Raw genomic sequence first — 23,944 nt, forward strand, 5'->3', positions numbered from 1 at the left:
CCTAAAGATTGATTCTATACATCATTTGACATGTTTCTACAAACTGTAATATAACTTTTTTGACTTTTCGTCTGAACTAATTGCTTGCGCATTGTGCATTTGGATTACTGGGCTAAACGCGCAGGTGGAAAAGGAGGTATTTGGACATAAATGATGGACTTTATCGAACAAAACAAACATTTATTGTTGAACTGGGATTCCTAGGAGTGCATTCCGATGAAGATCATCAAAGTGAATATTTATAACGCTATTTCTGAGTTTTGTGACACCTCTCCTTCTTTGGAAAATGGCTGCATGTTTTTCTGTGACTTGGCGCTGACCTAACATAATCTTAAGGTGTGCTTTCGCCGTAAAGCCTTTTTGAAATCTGACACAGCGGTTACATTAAGGAGAAGTTTATCTTTAATTGTGTGTTTAACACTTGTTTCTTTTATCAATGTTTATGATGAGTATTTCTATAATTTGATGTGGCTCTCTGCACTTTCACCAGATGTTTGTTTGAGACAATGCATTTCTGAACATAACACACCAGTTTCAAATGAGGTTTTTGGACATAAAGATTAACTTTATCAAACAAAACACACATTTATTGTCTAACATGGAGTCCTGGGAGTGCCTTCCGGTGAAGATCATCAAAGGTTAGTGATTAATTTTAAAGCTATTTCTGTCTTTTGTGACACCTCTCCTTCTTTGGAAAATGGCTGTATGTTTTTCTGTGACTAGGCGCTGACCTAACATAATCGCAAGGTGTGCTTTCGCTGTAAAGCCTTTTTGAAATCAGACACTGTGGCTGGATTAACGAGAAGTTTATCTTTAAAATGGTGTATAATACTTGTATGTTTGAGGAATTTTAATTATGAGATTTCTGTTGTTTTGAATTTGGCGCCCTGCAATTTCACTAGTTGTTGGCGAGGTGGGACGCTAGCGTCCCACATATCCCAGAGAGGTTTTAACCTTGTTACAACTTGATTCAATGGCTGCATCCTGATTCTCAACCCTTCTCACCAAGTGTTATTAATTTAAAAGCATTGAGAGTTCTAACCCTTGTGAAATCCATTACAGGAAGTGTGCAACTGCACACTTCAGGAGAAGGGTGAAGAACAGGACGTAGCCAATGACGCTGCTACACTTCCTGAGAACTAGGGGAAGTGGTAATGTGTTTAGCGGTGTAATGTAACTATTCATAATCAGTAGAGTGTCTTGACCATCATGACATCAGTGTGGGCTATGCCTTAAGGGGATTTTTGGGCAGTTGGTGGTGACAACCTCTTTGGTCATAATAATACTCAACTTGGCAATGGTTCAGTGAAGAATGTTCACATTTGTGAAGTGTGTTCATTTCCACAAGAGCTATAACAGACAAACGGAGATGTTTCAAAGTTAACAGCACTCACCTCCTGTTCAGAAAGGCCGTCGATGATTTCAGAAATCTCATGCTCGCTTCTGGCGATGGTCGCAGACATTCCAGTTCCTCTCTGACCAACCCTAGTGGGAGAACAAAACACAAGGAAATTAAGAAACTACTGGAATCAAAATGACTGTTTAAAATACCAGATGAAATCTTGTTCAAAACCCATATTATTATGCCCTCTTGCGCATCCTCCACATAATACTGGGTAGGTGCCATCACATTGTCACATAGGGTCCCTCCCTCATGACCCTTCAGTCACCTTTTCCCTTCAAGGAAAAAAGGCTCAATCCTGTATCAAACCGGTTTTCTGAGAAATCTGCAAACAAAGCTTGGAAAACATTAGGTCTGCTGACAAATTAAGTTGCTTTAGCATTCAGGAAGTTAACTTCCTTCTCAACCACCTGCCATTGACAGTGCATTCAGAAAGTATTTATACCCCTTGACTTATTCCACATTTTGTTGTATTACAGCCTGATTCAAAATTGATTAAAATAGTTTTTTCTCTTACCCATCTACACACAATACCCTATAATGGCAAAGTGAAATCATGTTTTTAGAAATTTTTGCAAATGTATTAGAAATATACATTTGCATAAGTATTCACACCCTTGAGTCAATACATGTTAGAATCACCTTTGGCAGCGATTACAGCTGTGAGTCTTTCTGGGTAAGTCTCTAAATCCTTGCACACATTGCAAGCCTTAATGCTCAAATCAGTTTTATTTTGGTCTACCGACTGTCCAAACAACCGGTTACAAGTGACCAAATCAGATTTGGGTGGGTTCAGATAGAAGTAATTTGCTGACAAGGCTACGCTAGTTGTCATAGTAACGATGGGTGTGTGTGGAGTGGCGTAGGGTAAGAACACTTAAAACCTCAAAGGATAACATGACCCAACTTTCAAAACAAGTATTTTTTGGCTAGTCACAGCAGTCAACTAGCTAGCTAGTTAGTGATTGTGCTAGAAAGCTATACAGCTAATTTGTTTGTAAACAATTAACAAGCTAGTTAGCTACCACATGTTCTTGTCAAACTTTCAACAGAGTAGCTAGCCAGCAAAAAGATATGCGGAAGTCTAAAAACGATACAATTAACTTTTAAATCTGGAATGTTTGGCATCATGAATCAACCTTCCATGACACATCCTGCCCCTAATGTTGACTCTTTACAGCTACAATGATAGCATCCAAAAAATGAGAACAATCCTCAAAAGGAAATAGTCTAAAATACACAACAGGGACATTGTTGCTTCTACACCTGCATTGCTTGCTGTTTGGGGTTTTAGGCTGGGTTTCTGTACAGCACTTTGAGATATCAGCTGACGTAAGAAGGGCTATATAAATAAATTTGATTTGAAATTTGATTTGATTGGGGTACAAATAAATGGGTAAGAAATCGGCTAGACCTTTTTGGCTAATCATTACTTTCAATGCCTGGTCTAGTACTAGCAGTCTGATCTAACATCCCTGACCTGCCTTGCTAGAAGATTTCAGAGAACGACTCAAGCCTGTGTGCCAGGAACAGCCAGACGCTGGCTGGACTGACCCCTGACACAGCCAGCTGATCTGCCTGCAGCACACCACCTAGCATGCATCTCAATAGTGCAAAGAGGCATCCTCTCCTTGTTTCCTCCATCATTCTGCACTGATCTAAAAGAAACTGGACAGGTGATAGCAACTTCTTAGAATACGAGGCATTGATTGTATTGCTTTCACCTGTCCTGTGTTTTCAGTAGGAGGGGATCCTTGCCAATGCATTTTGATGAGGCGGCGAGGAGAGAAGACGCAAGCAATCGATGGAAGACTTTCGAGATATATCCCAGCTCTACTGCTGCATCGTAGCCTCCAGGCAGCGTAAGAGAAAAGTTTAATTCCAGTTACCCATTCCCTCAATTTACCTCTGGAAGCGCTCCTGCTGCTCTCTCTGCTTGCGTATTTCGGGGAACTGTCTCTCGTAGTACTCCCTGGTGCGGCTATCCTTGGCCTTGCGACGCGGGTTGTTCTCCATCCGCTCCACCTTCTTCTCCCACGCCTCCATCAGCTGGTCGTAGCGCTGGCAGATGTTCTGTTCCTGAACCACACAATACGGGTTTGTAAAAGGGGATCTGGATGTTGAGGTATAACATGACAAGACCTAAAGCAAACCTTACCCATGGCTCTCCTGACCTACATCTGTAAGCAAATGGATAAGTAGAATGTATCCAAAATCACAAATCTTGTGCTGATGATACCCTGTCCTGTTTGTCATTATTTCACCACGCTTCTCAAAATTAATTCTGGCCACAAATGTGAAATCCAGAGAGTTCCATTGGCCATCTTGGACTTAAAATGTGAGATGTTTGAGATGGAACATTACAGCATTTACAAATTATGGACATTAACCAGAGAAAAAAAAAAGACAGGACTAGAAGATATGGAGAGAGTCTCATACAGGGAGGACAATACACCCTTGTTTCCACTCTCGACTAGCAAGGGCCAAACAATCCACCTTCCTCTTGGCAGGTGGCCATGCTGCGCACTCTGGTGCCATTGTTCAGAGTCCAAAAGGTCTGTCTGACCCTGCCTGGAAGGAGCCTGCTAAAAGCAGCACTCACTGAACCATAACCACCTATCTTGATCATTTACAAAAATGTATAACGTTTCCACATGGGGTGATCAGACTAGAATATATTTAGCATGCTAGCTGATCCCAAATACTTCCAGTCTTTGCGCAAATGCTAGTTAGTTTCGTGAGCCAATGTTAACTCGAACTTCTGTCATTCTGGACACAGCGACATAAAAATGGTATCCATGAAACAGAGACATTATTTTACTGTAACAGAGGAGAAGTTAAGAAGGTTAGAGGAGTAGCCTATCAATGAACATTGATTCTGGAAATGTAATGATCAGTTTGTCGTGCGCTGCATTAAGGTACCACGTACTACTAGCAGCATATTAGCCACAGAAGCTGTCTAGTTTTATTCATCTGCAATGAGCATAAAACACAACTACAGTTGAAGTTTACATACACTTAGGTTGGAGTCATTAAAACTCGTTTCTCAACCACTCCACAAATTTCTTGTTAACAAACTAGAGTTTTGGCAAGTCGGTTAGGACATCTACTTTGTGCATGACACAAGTCATTTTTCCAACTATTGTTTAGAAAAATATTTCACTTATAATTCACTGTATCACAATTCCAGTGGGTCAGAAGTTTACATACACTAAGCTGACTGTGCCTTTGAACAGCTTGGAAAATTCCAGAAAATATCGTCATGGCTTTAGAAGCTTCTGATAGGCTAATTGACATAATTTCAGTCAATTGGAGGTGTACCTACCTGTGGACGTATTTCAAGGCCTACCTTCAAACTCAGTGCCTCTTTGCTTGGGAAAATGGGAAAAATCTAAAGAAATCAGCCAAGACCTCAGACAAAAAATTGTAGACCTCCACAAGTCTGGTTCATCCTTGGGAGCAATTTCCAAACGCCTGAAGGTACCACGTTCATCTGTACAAACAATAGTACGCAAGTATAAACACCGTGGGACCACGCAGCCGTCATGCCGCTCAGGAAGGAGACGCGTTCTGTCTCCTAAAGATGAACGTACTTTGGTGCAAAAGTGCAAATCAATCCCAGAACAGCAGCAAAAGACCTTGTGAAGATGCTGGAGGAAACAGGTATAAAAGTATCTATATCCACAGTAAATTGAGTCCTATATCGACGTAGCCGCTCAGGGAAGAAGCCACTGCTCCAAAACCGCCATAAAAAAGCCAGACTACGGTTTGCAACTGCACAAAGATCGGACTTTTTGGAGAAATGTCCTCTGGTCTGATGAAACAAAAATAGAACTGTTTGGCCATAATGACCATCAATTATGTTTGGAGGAAATAGGGGGAGGCTTGCAAGCCGAAGAACACCATTCCAACCATGAAGCACGGGGGTGGCAGCATCATGTTGTGGGGGTGCTTTGCTGCAGGAGGGACTGATGCACTTCACAAAATAGATGGCATCATAAGAGAGGAAAATTATGTGGATATATTGAAGCAACATCTCAAGACAGGAAGTCAGGAAGTTCAGTCAGGAAGTTAAAGCTTGGTCGCAAATGGGTCTTCCAAATGGACAATGACCCCAAGCATACTTCCAAAGTTGTGGCAAAATGGCTTAAGGACAACAAAGTCAAGGTATTGGAGTGGCCATCACAAAGCCCTGACCTTAATCCTACAGAAAACATGTGTGCGAGCAAGGAGGCCTACAAACCTGACTCAGTTACACCAGCTCTGTCAGGAGGAATGGGCCAAAATTCACCCAACTTATTGTGGGAAGCTTGTGGAAGGCTACCCGAAACATTTGACCCAAGTTAAACAATTTAAAGGCAATGCTACCAAATACTAACTGAGTGTATGTAAACTTCTGACCCACTGGGAATGTGATGAAAGAAATAAAAGCTGAAATAAATCATTCTCTCTACTATTATTCTGACATTTCACATTCTTAAAATAAAGTGGTGATCCTATCTGACCTAAGACAGAGAATTTTTACTAGGATTAAATGTCAGGAATTGTGAAAAACTGAGTTTAAATGTATTTGGCTAAGGTGTATGTAAACTTCCAACTTCAACTGTATATAAGGATTTGGCCACTAGTTCTCATTCTGAGAAATAAGGTAGGCCACTTGATTTCAACATCTGAACAAAGTGGACAGGCAAGCATGCTGATCAAACAGTTTGAGACAGGCAGGTGTGTTCATAACAATTAAAAACTGTTCTACCTTCTTAGTTAGCAAATAGATCAAAGTTGGCTAAACTTGAATTATAAAGATTAGGTGGCTACCCACTAGCACGTGGGCTTGTGCTTGAGAGACTGTTTATGAGACCTGTCTTAATTTCCTATAATGCCTGCTACAAGAAGTTAGTCATTACTAGTGAATGTGCATTATGCATGGTTCTGGTTAAATTTGTAACAAAAAAGGCATTTTTCATTGACAGACTTGAAAGCCAGATCAGTTATTATTATTGCAAAAAAGCAGGTTAAACTATTTTGATAAAATAATGAAATAATTAGTGGGGCTTATATTTAGCCTAATTTCACACGTCCTGAATTCATGAGATTATTGATGACTGTTTGAAATGCAGTGTATTTGACCTTTAAATTGTACACCAAAGCTTATTTAGAGAGAACATATTTTTGGAAATATTTTTTTTTAGATACTGTATATAATGTGAAACGCCCATATGATTTTAAGGCATATCGCCCAGCCCTATTAGATAGCCTGTTCAAACAGATAATGTTACTAGGGCTGACGCCAATTAGTCGACTGGTCGATTGTTTGGTCGACCGAGATTTTTTTGTTGTTGTTGAGTAGTAACAAATATAAAAATATATATTATTTTTAATGGCACACAAGACACCTGTCTTATTCATGTCCATCTCAGTGAACTAATCCATTGCGGAGGCCACGGGGATGGCACAGTCCAAGAAGAAGTGGAGTGTGGCTAAGATGCACAATGGACGTCTCTCTACAGAATGCGCTCTGATGCCAATTTGTGCACATTCATTGTTTGATTGTTAGTGTTTATCAATTCCCTATTACATATATCACCAGTAGTACATTTACCGTTAATTTCTATCATTTCTAATCTACAATGTTTGTTTGGTTGCAATAATTTCTGTTAATTCAATATATTATTCCAGTCTTTTACCGTTCTCATTTTTGGAGTGGACACTATTTGCAGAGTGCACAACCTATGCTACACTTGTGAGTAACACGTTTTGGTTTATTTAATTCCATATGTGAGTTTTGTCAATTTAGTCATTGTCTTTTGTTTGGAGCACTCCTGTCAATATTGAGTTAGGACGCGCACCTGATTTATGCATAGAAGTAGGCCTATAGGCTACCTGGCCTGCGAGCAAATGTAGGCATATAAATGTGCACATTTGGGGATCTGATAGTATTTCTGATTGGCTTAATGTACCACCACTAATGAGCTGTGGAGCTTCTGAAAGTAATGTTTTCTTCTCCTCAAACAGCAAGCAAACTAAGTCTGTTTTTACATCCTTTGACAATGACAATAGTTCCTTAATTAATGTATTTGAAAAATCTTTCCAGCTCTCTGGAAAGATTCATGCTCGTCATGCTCTGATCCAATGGAAACGTCATAAAATAGGCCGACCTGATTACTTCTATTCCCTTGCTCAAATAGCCTACAGCTGTGTCTGTCCCAAGCTGACCGGTGCGGGAAACTGAGGGCCCAGAATATTTTATAAAATGTTGCAAGTTTGCTAGCTTAAGCTTCGGGCTGGACCCAGAGTAGGAGCAGGTGGAGGATGGTTGGGTCAGGTTAAGTTGTTTTTCTTCTGGTTATCTTGATCTTTGGCTCCCTCGAGTCATTTGTGTCATATTTCATCAAGCAGAGTGCTTAAAGCATCAGAGAACCTCAATGCATATATAGTTGATTTTATTCAAACACATAAGGTGTGTCTATATATGGAAAAACACACATTCAAAAATTTAGATCAATCAAATAGTCGAAAGAATAGACGACTTTCGGGTGGACCAAGATTTTCTTTTGTCGGGGACAGCCCTAAGTGTTACAAACATGTCAAACAAGAAATTATGAAACCAATAAGTGGGCATATAAATGCAAGCTAGTGTGCGTGGTTGCCACCTATTGCTTTCAAATTCAACTGGTGCCAGAAGACATTAAAATTACATCAAATTGAGGAATGTGGTGCAGTTTAACATTCTGTACATGCATAGAGTAAAAGAGTTTGCCAATGGGGCGAACAATCAAAGTATTATTGTCCATGGTCAGTTTGGGTCATCTCTATGAGAGCACAGCATGTCAGTCAGTCCGTGAGGCTGTGTGTGTGTGTGCGTGTGCGTGTGTATGAGTCTCTGTATTTTGGTCAAAGCATCCAGCACATGCCTTGAAGTTTCCTTCCCTTGCAGCCCTCAACAGCAGGGAGAGAGACTTACCCTTTGTTTACGAGCATGGTTCCTTCTCTTGAAAAACAGAATCAGCTTCTTCCTCATCACTTGATTACTGGGAGAGAGAGAAAAACGGTTTGTTCAGTGAGGTGTGCGCCGATCTAGGTCCTATAGGGACTAGAGGTCGGCCATTTAATTAGGGCCGATTTCAAGTTTTTGGATGCCGATTACATTGCACTCCACGAGGAGACTGCGTGGCAGGCTGACCACCTGTTACGCAAGTGCTGCAAGGAGCCAAGTTAAGTTGCTAGCTAGCATTAAACTTATGTTATGAAAAACAATCGATCTTAACATAATCACTAGTTATCTACACATGGTTGATGATATTACTAGTTTATCTAGCTTGTCCTGCGTTGCATATAATCGATGCGGTGCCTGTTAATTATCATTGAATACCAGCCTACTTCGCCAAACGGGTAATGATTTAACAAGCGCATTCGTCGTTGCACCAATGTACCTAACGATAAACATCAATGCCTTTCTTAAACTCAATACACAAGTATATATTTTTAAACCTGCATATTTAGTTGTTTTTTAAAAATCATGTTAGCAGGCAATATTAACTAGGGAAATTGTGTCATTTCTCTTGCGTTCTGTGCAAGCAGAGTCAGGGTATATGCAGCAGTTTGGGCCGCCTGGCTCGTTGCGAACTGTGTGAACACCATTTCTTCCTAACAAAGACCATAATTAATTTGCCAGAATTTTACATAATTATGACATAACATTGAAGGTTGTGCAATGTAACAGCAATATTTAGACTTATGGATGCCACCCGTTAGATAAAATACAGAACGGTTCTGTATTTCAATAAAGAATAAACGTTTTGTTTTCGAAATGATCGTTTCTGGATTTGACCAGATTCATGACCTAAGGCTCGTATTTTGTGTGTTTATTATATTATAATTAAGTCTATGATTTGATATAGCAGTCTGAGCGGTGGTAGGCAGCAGCAGGCTCGTAAGCATTCATTCAAACAGAACTTTCCAGCATTTGCCAGCAGCTCTTCGCAATGCTTGAAGCACAGCGCTGTTTGTGACTTCAAGCCTATCAACTCCCGAGATTAGGCTGGCAATACTGAAGTGCCTATAATAACATCCAATAGTCAAAGGTATATGAAATACAAATGGTATAGAGAGAAATAGTCCTATAATAACTACAACCTAAAACTTCTTACATGGGAATATTGAAGACTCATGCTAAAAGGAACCACCAGCTTTCATATGTTCTCATGTTCTGAGCAAGGAACTTAAACGCTAGCTTTTTTTACATGGCACATATTGCACTTTTACTTTCTTCTCCAACACTTTGTTTTTGCATTATTTAAACCAAATTGAATATGTTTCATTATTTACTTGAGACTAAATAGATTTTTATTTGTGCATTATATTAAGTTAAAATAAAAGTGTTAATTCAGTATTGTTGTAATTGTCATTATTACAAATATATAAAAATCGTCCGATTAATCGGTATCGGCTTTTTTTGATCCTCCAATAATCTGTATCGGCATTAAAATCATAATCGGTCGACCTCTAATAGGGACACTACTATTGCTGTTAACACTACAACAAAATTATCCTGTAGGAAATACCATGGAAGCACTAAACAGTTACACAAGATAATATGTGCACAACACATGCCTATTTAACTCTACATAAAGAAACAACATAACATTCTGCCTTCCACCTCCCCATTAATATGAGGAATTAGAGAAGGAGGGTCCTGTATCAACAACAACCCCTAGGGCCTCCCGAGTGGCACAGCTGTCTAAGGAACTGCATTACAGTGCTAGAGGCGTCATTACAGATCCGGGTTCGATCCCGGGCTGTGATGCAGCCGGCCGCGACAGGGAGACCCATGAGGCGGCGCACAATTGGCCCATTGTCGTCCGGGTTAGGTTTGGGCGGCTGGGATGTCCCATCGCGCTCTAGCGACTTCTTGTGGCTTTACGGTGTTTCCTCCGACACATTGGTGCGGCTGGCTTCCAGGTTAAGCGAGCAGTGTGTCAAGAAGCAGTGCGGCTTGGTGGGGTCATGTTTCGGGGGACGCATGACTCTCGACAAAAGTAACTACCAATTGGATATCACAAAATTGGGGAGAAAAAGGGGGTAAAAAGTTCCAAAAAAGAAATCAAATAAACACAACCCCTATCTATCATTGGTCAACACGATCATCTACTGAGTTTGCAGGCTGGTTCTTTTTATATTTTATTTAATTGCTATCTGAGAAAAATAAAAGCAGTGTGATAGGTGAGTAACTTGGGCAATGTGTGTACAACAAGCATATTACACACACACCTGGACTCTCAATGCCTTGACCCTGAGAGTCAGTACAGTACATTTTATATTTACACTTTAGTCATTCAGCAGACGCTCTTATCCACAGCGACTTACAGGAGCAATTAGAGTTAAGTGCCTTGCTCAAGGGCACGTCTACAGATTTTTTACATAGTTGGCCGGGGATTTGAACCAGCAACCTTTCAGTTACTGGCCCAACGCTCTTAACTGCTAGACGACTTGCCGCCCTCAGTCAGTGGTGTAAAGTATTTAAGTAAAAATACTTTAAATTACTACTCAAGTAGTTTTTGGAGGGGTTTTGACTACTTTTACTTCACTACATTCCTTAAAATATTGTACTTTATACTCCATACATTTTCCTTGACACCCAAAAGCACTCGTTACATTTTCAATGCTTAGTAGGACAGGAAAATAGTAAAATTCACGAACATCCCTGGTCATCCCTACTGCCTCTGATCTGGCGGACTCACTAAACACGATTCGTTTGTAAATGAAATCTGAATGTTGGTGTGCCACTGGCGGTCTGTACATTTTAAAAACAAGAAAATGGTGCCATCTGGTTTGCTTAATACAAGGAATTAGAAATGATGTTTTGATACATAAGCATATTTTAGCAATTACATTTACGTTTGATACTTAAGTACATTTCAAACCAAATACTTTTAGACTTTTACTCAAGTAGAATTTTACTGGGTGACTTTTACCTTAATAGAAAATTACTAAAGTAAAAGTATTTCAAGTATGATAGTTGGGTATTTTCTCCACCATAAAAGACCACAACCCAAGGACAGTTTCTCATGTTACAGGGTGATAAGAACTTTAGACACAGACAGCCTGGCCTTCAACCCTACCAGCCAAACCCAGTAACCGAAAGGTTGCGAGATCAAATCCTCGAGCTGACAAGGTAAAAATCTGTTGTTATGCCCCTGAACAAGGCAGTTAACCCACTGTTCTTAGGCCGTCATTGTAAATAAGAATTTGTTCTTAACTGACTTGCCTAGTTAAATAAAGGTTAAATTTAAAAAATGTAATTTTTTTTTTTACCTAGATATATGTTCCCTTTACACTGACAGATCCTCTTTCTCACTGGTGTCAATGGAGCAAACACATAATTGAGAACTCAGCTAACATTGCAGACAACACTAAAGCATTAGGTCAGGTTAGAGGTCAAAGGTTCACACACAAACATGGGTTTCCGTTAGGAAAATGTGGCGCCAGACATTTCACCGAGAGCATTTTCAAATTTACAGTATATTTAATACATTTGCGTAACCTGATTAGGCCGTGCACCCACGGTGCTCAGAATGACAGAAATCACATTTAGATTATGGTAATTAATCTCACCAGAACATGCAACTCGAGGAAGCAACGGCATGAGTCCTTCTCACCTAATTCTAACGTGCAATTTGAAGATAAATGTCCACATTTAATTTTCCTCAGCCAACAAGACAAGTAACGAACATTAAAATCACTAACCTATGTCAATTTACTATCCTCCATAGTAGAAAAGTTTACCTATTCTATTGGTCTTGTCGTTCTGTGCGAGAAAGAAATAGCCTATTGTGGGACGATAGATCACAAATTCATACAACCGTTCCAAAATCCATAAACGTTAAATAGCAAATCAGGCTGATGCAACAGATCAGAACATTTAGTATAAAATGTTGATAAACTATTATTTCTTCACATTATAAGTGCAGCTATGCGCATAAGGCAGTAGGCGGAAAACACTTGTTAAAAGTGCATGGCCAATGCGAGCAGTTTCAGGAGACAATTTGAAATGGATATTTTCATCTCTAAGAAAGAGGGGAGACAAAGTTACAACAACTAGCATGGGTTGCTAATATGACTAGGATTGTGCCTTTGGCTACTGGACGAACGAGCCATTTGATGAGCTGTAGCAGCAGCTCTCACGCTACATCGACTGGTATTCGCAATGGGATTTTTTGGCCGACGGCAATTTTATTTATCGGCTTTCCATAATTCTTTTTGGGGGCCAAAAGCCGGCTATCTGAAACCCTGACACACATGCTTCTATATATACTGTACATGCAAGAAACAAAAGTGCATACTCACGTCTTTATGTTGTCATGGTATACTTTAGTATCCGATGGCTGGTTATAAAGGGGCTAAGAAAAAAAGGGGTGAAAGAAATCAGTCTATAAGTAATGACTTAAGTAATTAGCTACAAGCATTGTAATAGCTAATAATTCATTGCTACTATATGCAGTTTTCGAAGAACCTTAACACTGCATTCGGAAAGTATTCAGACCTCTTACGTTAGAGCCTTATTCTAAAACGGATTAAATTGTTTTCCCCCTTTAATCTACACACAATGCCCCATAATTACAAAGCAGAAACTGCTTTTTGGAGAAAAAAAATGTATGTATTAAAAATAAAAACTGAAATAAAATATTTACATAAGTATTCAGACCCTTTACTCTGTACTTTGTTGAAGCACCTTCGCCAGCAATTACCTCGAGTCTCGAGTCTTCCTGGGTATGACGCTACAAGCTTGGCACACCTGTATTTGGGGAGTTTCTCCCATTCCTTCTCTGCAGATCCTCTCAAGCACTGTCAGGTTGGATTGGGAGTGTCACTGCACAGCTATTTTCAGGTCTCTCCAGAGACGTTAGATCGGGTTCAAGTACGGGCTCTGGCTGGGCCACTCAAGGACATTCAGAGACTTGTTCCAAAGCCACTCCTGCGTTGTCCTGCCTGTGTGCATAGGGTCGTTGTCCTGTTGGAAGGTGAACCTTTGCCCCAATCTGAAGTCCTGAGCGCTCTGGAGCAGGTTTTCATGTGTACTGCTTAGTTCATCTTTCTCTCAATCCTGACTGGTCTCCCAGTCTCTGCCACCTAAACTTCCCCACAGCATGATCCTGCCACCACTTGTTTTTCAAGGTCTAAGAGTCCTTTCGGCAAACTCCAAGAGGGCTTCATGTGCATTTTACTGGAGGAGTGGCAGCCGTCTGGCCACTACCAAAAAGGCCTGCTTGGTAGAGTGCTGTAGAGATGGGAGAACATTCCAGAAGGACAAAGTTCTCCACAGGGGAACTCTGGAGATCTGTCAAAGTGACCATCGGGTTCTTGGTCACTTCCATGACCAAGGCGCAATCCTGTCTGGGAGCGCTAAGGACAATTCCTTCGATCTCATGGATTGGTTTTTGCTCAGTCAACTGTGGGACCTTATATAGACAGGTGTGCCTTTCCAAATCATGTCCAATCAATTGAATTTACCACATGTGGACTACAATCAAGTTGTAGAAAAATCACAAGGATGATCAATGGAAACAGGATGCACCTGAGCTCAATTTCGAGTCTCATAGCAAAGGGTCTGAATACTTACGTAAATAAGGTATTTGTTTTATATTTTTTTGAAATTAGCAAACATTTCTAAAAACCTGTTTTCACCTTGTCATTATGAGGTATTGTGTGTAGATTTATGAGGGGAAATTATTTCATCCATTTTAAGAATGAGGCTGTAACGTAACAAAATGTGGAAAAAGTGAAGGGGCCTGAATACTTCCCGAATGCACTGTATCTAGGAAACAATAATCATTCAACTATTCAGAATACCCTCAACCACCTACCAGTTCAACTTTTGGACCAAGACCTTCAAATATTTTATGGGCCTCTTCAGCTTTTTTCTGTAAAAAATAAATTAAAAAAGACAATATAATAATAGTTAGTATAGATCAAAATAAAATAAACCTTTTACTCAAAGTAGTAGTCCTTGGTGACTGAATACACAATGTGGGCTGCAGGCTCTGTGGCTCCATTTGTTCAATTACAGCTGCAAAATCTATTGATAGCGTAGGACAATAACTATTTGGACACACTAAATATATATTTTTCCCCCCAACCATGCACAATGTATGAAAATTTTCTGCCCTTTCTTTTTCATCAGCACACACAAACATGAAGAAGCAGCATGTATGTATGTATGTATGCATGTATGTATGTATGTACAGTGAGGGAAAAAAGTATTTGATCCCCTGCTGATTTTGTACGTTTGCCCACTGACAAAGAAATGATCCGTCTATAATTTTAATGGTAGGTTTATTTGAACAGTGAGAGACAGAATAACAAAAAAATCCAGAAAAACGCATGTCAAAAATGTTATAAATTGATTTGCATTTTAATGAGGGAAATAAGCATTTAACCCCCTCTCAATCAGAAAGATTTCTGGCTCCCATGTGTCTTTTATACAGGTAACGAGCTGAGATTAGGAGCACACTCTTAAAGGGAGTGCTCCTAATCTCAGCTTGTTACCTGTATAAAAGACACCTGTCCACAGAAGCAATCAATCAGATTCCAAACTCTCCTCCATGGCCAGGACCAAAGAGCTCTCCAAGGATGTCAGGGACAAGATTGTAGACCTACACAAGGCTGGAATGGGCTACAAGACCATCGCCAAGCAGCTTGGTGAGAAGGTGACAACAGTTGGTGCGATTATTCACAAATGGAAGAAACACAAAAGAACTCTCAATCTCCCTGGGCCTGGGGCTCCATGCAGGATCTCACCTCGTGGAGTTGCAATGATCTTGAGAACGGTGAGGAATCAGCCCAGAACTACACAGGAGGGTCTTGTCAATGTTCTCAAGGCAGCTGGGACCATAGTCACCAAGAAAACAAATCGGTAACACACTACGCCGTGAAGGACTGAAATCCTGCAGCGCCCGCAAGGTCCCCCTGCTCAAGAAAGCACATATACATGCCCGTCTGAAGCTTGCCAATTAACATCTGAATGATTCAGAGGACAACTGGGTGAAAGTGTTGTGGTCAGATGAGACCAAAATGGAGCTCTTTGGCATCAACTCAACTCGCCGTGTTTGGAGGAGGAATGCTGCCTATGACCCCAAGAACACCATCCCCACCGTCAAACATGGAGGTGGAAACATTATGCTTTGGGGGTGTTTTTCTGCTAAGGGGACAGGACAACTTCACCGCATCAAAGGGACGATGGACGGGGCCATGTACCGTCAAATCTTGGGTGAGAACCTCCTTCCCTCAGCCAGGGTATTGAAAATGGGTCGTGGGTGGGTATTCCAGCATGACAATGACCCAAAACACACGGCCAAGCCAACAAAGGAGTGGCTCAAGAAGAAGCACATTAAGGTCCTGGAGTGGCCTAGCCAGTCTCCAGACCTTAATCCCATAAAAAATCTGTGGAGGGAGCTGAAGGTTTGAGTTGCCAAACGTCAGCCTCGAAACCTTAATGACTTGGGAGAAGATCTGCAAAGAGGAGTGGGACAAAATCCCTCCTGAGATGTGTGCAAACCTGGTGGCCAACTACAAGAAACGTCTGACCTCTGTGATTGCCAACAAGGGTTTTGCCACCAAGTACTAAGTCATGTTTTGCAGAGGGGGTCAAATACTTATTTCCCTCATTAAAATGCTAATACATTTATAACATTTTTGACATGCGTTTCTCTGGATTTTTTTGTTATTCTGTCTCTCACTGTTCAAATAAACCTACCATTAAAATTATAGACGGATCATTTATTTGTCAGTGTGCAAACGTACAAAATCAGCAGGGGATCAAACACTTTTTTCCCTCACTGATGTACGTACAGTTGAAGTCGGAAGTTTACATACACCTTAGCCAAATACATTTAAAATCAGTTTCACAACTCCTGACATTTAATCCTAGTAAAAATCCCCCGTCTTAGGGCAGTTAGGATCACCACTTTATTTTAAGAATGTGAAATGTCAGAATAATAGTATAGAGAATTATTTATTTCAGCTTTTATTTCTTACATCACATTCCCAGTGGGTCAGAAGTTTACATACACTCAATTAGTATTTGGTATCATTGCCTTCAAATTGTTTAACTTGGGTCAAATGTTTAGGGTAGCCTTCTACAAGCTTCCCACAATAAGTTGGGTGAATTTTGGCCCATTCCTCCTGACAGAGCTGGTGTAACTAAGTTCTGCCCACACATTTTCTGTAGGATTGAGGTCAGGGCTTTGTGATGGCCACTCCAATACCTTGACTTTGTTGTCCTTAAGCCATTATGCCACAACTTTGGAAGTATGCTTGAGGTCATTGTCCATTTGGAAGACCCATTTGTGACCAAGCTTTAACTTCCTGACTGATGTCTTGAGATGTTGCTTCAATAGATCCACATAATTTCTCTCTTATGATGCCATCTATTTTGTGAAGTGCACCAGTCCCTCCTGCAGAAAAGCACCCACACAACATGATGCGGTTGGGATGGTGTTCGTTGGCTTGCAAGCCTCCCCCTTTTTCCTCCAAACATAATGATAGTCATTTTGGCCAAACAGTTCTATTTTTGTTTCATCAGACCAGAGGACATTTCTCCAGAAAGTACGATCTTTGTCCCCATGTGCAGTTGCAAACCGTAGTCTGGCGTTTTTTATGGCGGTTTGGAGCAGTGGCTTCTTCCTTGCTGAGCAGCCTTTCAGGTTATGTCGATATAGGACTCATTTCACTGTGGATATAGATACTTTTGTACCCGTTTCCTCCAGCATCTTCACAAGGTCCTTTGCTGTTGTTCTGGGATTGATTTGCACTTTTCGCACCAGAGTGCGGTCTTGGCTGATTTCTTTAGATTTTCCCATGATGTCAAGCAAAGAGGCACTGAGTTTGAAGGTAGGCCTTGAAATACATCCACAGGTACACCTCCAACTGACTCAAATTATGTCAATTAGCCTATCAGAAGCTTCTAAAGCCATGACATTATTTTCTGGAATTTTCCAAGCTGTTTAAAGGCATAGTCAACTTATTGTATGTAAACTTCTGACCCACTGGAATTGTGATACAGTGAATTATAAGTGAAATAATCTGTCTGTAAACAATCTTTGGAAAAATTACTTGTGTCATGCACTAAGTAGATGTCCTAACTGACTTGCCAAAACTATAGTTTGTTAACAAGAATTTTGTGGAGTGATTGAAAAATGAGTTTTAATGACTCCAACCTAAGTGTACGTAAACATCCGACTTAAACTGTATGTATGTATACAAACTAGGGATCTATGGAAAAAATAAATCCAGTTCTGTCTCCCTAAGTGTCTGAAGTCTGAAAATACAGCGTCTCTTTCCCAGGCAGCACTGTGTGGTGAATCTGCCTGCCCAAAAGAGGAAAGCCAACGGAGATTATTGCCAGGCAAGGTTATTACATTGACACTTTAGTCATTCAGCAAACGCTCTTATCCAGAGGGACATACAGAAACAATTTTGGCACATCAACATATTTTCCACCTAATCGGCTCTGGGATTCAAACGAGCAACCTTTCGGTTACTGGCCCAAAGATCTTAACCACTAGGCTACCTGGCGCCCAACAAGAGTTTCAATAAGAAGCTCAAACAGATGAGGGAGAGCGACCAAACAAAAGCTCTGGTGCATGTTACCTTCCATGTATTTCCAAACTATTTTACACAACTAATAGTAATGTGTCCGTCTGAATTCTTTTGTGTTTAAGCTTTTGTCCAAATTATGCATGAAAAAATTTATTAACTGCAGTTGTTTGACGAGGAGACAATACAAAGACAAAATTATCTTCTGGTATAGAATAATTAATAGACCTTGGCACTAGCGACAGATCTCTTGTATCTACTCCGTTAAAAAATTCATAAAAACAAAATTATACACACACACACACACATAGTGTGGAGAACAAGTATTTGATACACTGCCGATTTTGCAGGTTTTCCTACTTACAAAGCATGTAGCGGTCTGTCATTTTTATCATAGGTACACTTCAACTGTGAGAGACGGAATCTAAAACAAAAATCCAGAAAATCACATTGTATGATTTTTAAGTAATTCATTTGCATTGTTAGCTAATCCAAGTTGATCATTTTAAAAAGGCTAATTGATCATTAGAAAACCCTTTTGAAATGATGTTAGCACAACTGAAAACTGTTGAACTGATCAAAGAAGCAATAAAACTGGCCTTCTTTAGACTAGTTGAGTATCTAGAGCATAAGCATTTGTGGGTTTGATTACAGGCTCAAAATGGCCAGAAACAAAGAACTTTCTTCTGAAACTCGTCAGTCTATAATTGTTCTGAGAAATGAAGGCTATTCTATGCGAGAAATTGCCAAGAAACTGAAGATCTCGTACAACGCTGTGTACAACTCCCTTCACAGAACAGCGCAAACTGTCTCAAACCAGAATAGAATGAGTGGGAGGCCCCGGTGCACAACTGAGCAAGAGGACAAGTACATTAGAGTCTCACAAGTCCTCAACTGACAGCTTCATTAAATACGGGACAGTTTTATCTCCATCTTCATTCAAAGACTCAATCATGGACATTCTTACTGAGTTGTGGCTGCTTTGCGTGATGCATTGTTGTCTCTTCCTTCTTGCCCTTTGAGCTGTTGTCTGTCCCCAATAACGTTTGTACCATGTTTTGTGCTGCTGCCATGTTGTGTTGGTACCATGCTGTGTTGTTGTCTTAGGTCTCTCTTTATGTGTGTGTTTTGTCCTATATATTTTATTTATTTTATTTTTAAATCCCAGCCCCGTCCCCGCAGGAGGCCTTTTGCTGTCATTGTAAATAAGAATTTGTTCTTCACTGACTTGCCTAGTTAAAGAAAAGGCTAAATAAAAAAATGGCCACAGCTAGATAACTGCCTAGCAAGATGACGAAGAAACTATTTCATTCACTTTCCATAATCCCAGTGCCAGCCCATAGCCAAATGTTTAGCTAGCTAGCTAAGGTCAGCTAACATATTCGTGCTATTTGATTTGCTCAAAGTCAAGTTAAGTACCTATCAGCAGGGAGATTCTGTGTGCTTCATGCTTAAGATTTAAGTACTGTTATGCATAATCTTTACCCTCCACTTTCATAAATTTGAGCATGTATGGAGTGGTGCATCAAAGCTGGGACCGAGAGACTGAAAAACAGCTTCGATCTCAAAGTCATCAGACTGTTAAACAGCCATCACTAAACACAGAGGCTGCTGCCTACATACAGACTTGAAATCATTGGCCACTTTAATAATGTTTACATATCTTGCATTACTCATCTCATATGTATATACTGTATTTTATACCATTATTGCATCTGCCTATGCCACTCTGTCATTGCTCATCCATATATATATATATATATATATATATATATATATATATATATAAATATATATTCTTATTCCATTCCTCATCTTAGACTTGTGTGTATTAGTTAGTTGTTGTGTGATTGTTAGATTACATGTTAGATAGATATTGCTGCACTGTCGGAACTAGAAGCACAAGCATTTCGCTACACTCGCAATAACGTCTGCTAACAATGTATATGTGATCAAAACAATTTGATTAGATAAAAGTACAGTGTGGTTAGCCCCAGGCAATATAAAGTTTATTCTAATTGATCTTTTAGGGCAAAATTCCAAATGCCTGTATAGCAAGGGAGTTTATGTCCGCTTGTTCTCATGTTGTCTTTTTGGTCTTGTCTCCTTCAGTGCTGTGCACCCCCCACCCCACCCCAAGCCCCTTCCCCTACCACTCACAACAAAAAATGATGAAAGATAGCTTCCTCTGAAAATAATCAGTTTCAACTCACTATTTTATGTTGGACCAAATCGCAAATGCATCGGTCATATGGACACCAAAACACATCGTCATTATTTTCCTATAATAGAGAACTTCAATTCTAAAAATTGAGCGCAGAGCAGACCCTACTAAAACAAGAGTATCAGAAAACATTGATTTGGAAAATGCATGCTCAGTTTGTCGCGTACGGCATTGCGATACCACGTACCCCTAGCAGCATTTTATCCACAGAGTTATGTGCTAGCTGTCTCGTCTGTTTTATACATTTGCAATGAGCATAAAAAATACACATTTGTATCAGGAGTTGGCAACTCGTTCTCATTCTGAGAAATAAGCAACTTCTTATCCAGGTAGGCCACTTGATTTCAACATCAAAAACAAAGTGGACAGGCTAGCTTGCTGTTCAAACAGGTGGAGACGGACAGGAAGGTCTGTTCTAACAGTTAAACTGTTCTACCTTGTTAGCTAACAAATAGATTCAAGTTGGCTAGACTTGAAATATAAAGATTAGTTGACTACTCACGATCACGTGGGCTTGTGCTTGAGAGATTAACTTTTGAGACCCAGGTCTTGTAAACAGTCATTTATTAGTGCTGCTACAATAAGTTGGTCATTATTAGTGGATATGCATTGTGCATGGTTCTGGTTAAATTTGTAACAAAAAGGGCCGTTTCAGAGTGATTATTGTAAGTGTGAGTATTGTAAAAAGGCAGAATAAACTATTTTGAGAAAATAATTGAATTATTAGTGTGTCTTACGTTTGTGAAACGCTTATATTTAGCCTACGTATAATTTTAAAAGCCCTGAATTAATTAGATTATTGCTGACTGTTTGAAATGCAGTGTATTGACCTTTAATTGAGAAGCAAAACTTATTTAGAGAAAACAAAGAAATCGTGAATCGCTCATAAATTTGAAAACATCAGGATTTGATCACCCAGCCCTAAGCATGGTAAGACCACCAGACACATTGAAAGAGCTGTCTTGTGTAGTAGTGGCAGGTGTAGTAGAGGTGAGTGAGTGAGTAAGTACAGTAGGTGTACAGGATTCCCCGGTAACCCCACCCTGTTCTCGTCATAGATGATCTGGACGATGCTGCGGTGTTTGTTGTGTTCCTGTGGTATGGGGGGAGGGGTCGCCGGCTTTTCTGGCTCCACTGGCTTCGCCGCTTCCTCCTCCAGTTGTTGCTATAAGACAACACATAACAGTTAACAAATGAGTGTGCGCGCACACACACACCAATTATATGGGAAACTTCCTCTCCTCCATAAATCATACATTTAAAGAATAAGACATGGGTTTCATGCTGCGAGTTTTCAAACAAAATGTTCTTGTTTTCTAATTCCACCTCTATACAGCTCATGGTGGTGGCTGGGCAGGAGAACAAGGCTCCATTTTAACTCAACGGTGCTAATCTGATTCCAGTCTCTGATATGCGAGGCTCATGCTTGTTTTTTTATTTTAAGAGCTCTGTAATTTAACTGATATGCTGGTCTCTGCACTTTCTGAGGCTCACTCTGCTGACTGATAGTTGAACTTGTGTGTGTGTGTGTGTGTGTGTGTGTGTGTGTGTGTGTGTGTGTGTGTGTGTGTGTGTGTGTGTGTGTGTGTGTGTGTGTGTGTGTGTGTGTGTGTGTGTGTGTGTGTGTGTGTTGAACTGGTGTCCATGTGTTTACATGCTAAAGGTTATGTAAACAACTAGGTTACAAAAGGCCACCCGAGATTAGGAGCTCCTGGAATACCTTGAATAAATAAATAATTCCCAGAAAATCCTGGGAAAAGCCTTAGGAAAACACAAAAATTTACTTTCTCCCAAAGCCAAGTGCAGTTCACATTCCTGTCTAACGAGTAGGGATTCCAAAAAGATAGCAACTGTTTTTTGCTCTCCAACTCAAATCCCCACAAAAAAGCGAGTTAATTATCTCTTCACCAGGTCAGGAAGAGAGCTTGATATTGTGAATAATCCCATAGCTCCAGATATTCACCGTCTTCTGGGAGCAAGTAATTCAAAGCAGACATAGGTGTGCAACAAGCTAGCTGACCTGTACTCCCGTGGTAAGCAACTTAACAGACCCAGAGATTTGCCTTCAAACGCAGCAGTGAAGGCAGGGGGGTGACCTGTAGCGCAGCCTGGAGGAGAGTGGTCCTTGCTGGGACGACTACCTAACCTGTAGGCTTAGCTGGAGGCCCTTTCACCCTGCCTGGCTCACTTACACAATGGACTGGCTCAGTTCCACCTCCTTGTCACGGAGACAAGAGGCTTTTAACTTGTTTATAACATCTTGTGAAACATGTTATTAGAGGGTATGAATGAGCGGCAAAAATAGATTTGTTTGGTTCAATCAACATTCAATTAGATGTAATGTTGCTGCATTTGGTTGAAGGGCAGTGTTAAGATCTACTCCAATATTATGTTAATAGCTAGAAACCCAAGATAGAAAAGATTTCCAATCGACACAAATCACAGAATATTAATCTTTCCAACAGGTCTGGGGCAGGCAAGTAGTGTGTCACGTCACAAGTGGCCTAACCCACCTGCTTCTTCTTCAGTTTGAAGATCTGCTGCTCCACTTTAGCGATTTCTCTGTCCACACGGTCCATGCTCTGGATCAGTTCCTCCTTGGACAGTTTGGAGGGCGAGCTGTCCTGCTCCTCCCCCACACGGTGCAGCCCTCCTGGGGACTGGGACTCGGCTTTCATGCCACTGAACTGGGTCTCCTGGAACACAGACATAGAGAAAGTGAATCCACTGCAGTCAATGAGGGTTCAATAGATTGTACATGTTTGAAACTGCAGTCTGACTGCAATGTAGTCACAGAATCACTCAGTCAGACTGTACAGAATCTACAAATCAACTTGTATCCCATATAAATATTCATTATGTGATCAAGATTAGCCCTTCTGTACCTCACCTTGCACAAAGCGATGCCCTCAAACATACTGAAAGTCACTGAGGGTTTTAATACATTGCTTTAGCAATAGTTCTCCATGTCTTTATTAGAACTAGGTAGATAGGCGAAACCCACCTTCTTGACCTCCCCTCCGGAGGCTCTGAGGCTGTCCTGGACCTGGTGGGACTGCTGGGGCAGAACGATGCCTCCGGACAGGGCATTGTGGGAAAAGTGGGCCTCAGAGACGGTCTCCATGCGAGGCCGCTTGGCTTCCAGGGCCTCGTGTCCATCGGTCTGGTGCTGGGAGGTGACACTGTGGAACTGTTGCTCATAGCCATGACGTCTCTCTGGAGGCCTGGGGTGATGGGGACGATACCAGTATTGCAATTCTCGTTAGTAACGTGGCAAGGAAACAAACCACAGATTTACACAACTGTTCAAAAGTTTGGGGTCACTTAGAAATGTCCTTTTTTGTCCATTAAAATAACATAAAATTCATCAGAAATACAGTGTAGACATTATTAATGTTGTAAATGACTATTGTAGCTGGAAATGGCTGATTTTTTATGGAATATCTACATAGGCGTTCAGAGGCCCATTATCAGCAACCATCACTCCTGTGTTCCAATGGCACGTTGTGTTAGCTAATCCAAGTTCAAGTTGATCATTTTAAAAAGGCTAATTGATCATTTGAAAACCCCTTTGCAATTATGTTAGCACAGCTGAAAACTGTTGTCCATGATTAAAGAAGCAATACAACTGGCCTTCTTTAGACTAGTTGAGTATCTAGAGAATCAGCATTTGTGGGTTCAATTACAGGCTCAAAATAGCCAGAAACAAAGAACTTTCTTCTGAAACT

At 40.5% G+C, this 23,944-nt stretch overlaps 1 protein-coding gene across 5 annotated transcripts in view; it reads right to left on the minus strand.

Annotated features, from left to right (window-relative positions):
* Positions 1 to 23,944, minus strand: part of ncor1 (nuclear receptor corepressor 1) — a 117,797-nt gene that overhangs the window by 61,706 nt on the left and 32,147 nt on the right. For all 5 annotated transcript variants that reach the window (XM_038975628.1, XM_038975621.1, XM_038975615.1 and 2 more), the window contains exons 4-11: positions 23,221 to 23,440; positions 22,730 to 22,912; positions 21,259 to 21,381; positions 14,263 to 14,319; positions 12,746 to 12,798; positions 8,364 to 8,430; positions 3,309 to 3,481; positions 1,395 to 1,485 (exon numbers count right to left, since the gene is read on the minus strand). In XM_038975628.1, the coding sequence (XP_038831556.1) occupies positions 1,395 to 1,485; positions 3,309 to 3,481; positions 8,364 to 8,430; positions 12,746 to 12,798; positions 14,263 to 14,319; positions 21,259 to 21,381; positions 22,730 to 22,912; positions 23,221 to 23,440 (967 nt within the window). The remainder of the gene's footprint in view (positions 1 to 1,394; positions 1,486 to 3,308; positions 3,482 to 8,363; positions 8,431 to 12,745; positions 12,799 to 14,262; positions 14,320 to 21,258; positions 21,382 to 22,729; positions 22,913 to 23,220; positions 23,441 to 23,944) is intronic.

The sequence above is a fragment of the Salvelinus namaycush genome, chromosome 3 (genome assembly GCF_016432855.1).
Source record: "Salvelinus namaycush isolate Seneca chromosome 3, SaNama_1.0, whole genome shotgun sequence".
In the NCBI taxonomy this organism is placed as follows: domain Eukaryota; kingdom Metazoa; phylum Chordata; class Actinopteri; order Salmoniformes; family Salmonidae; genus Salvelinus; species Salvelinus namaycush.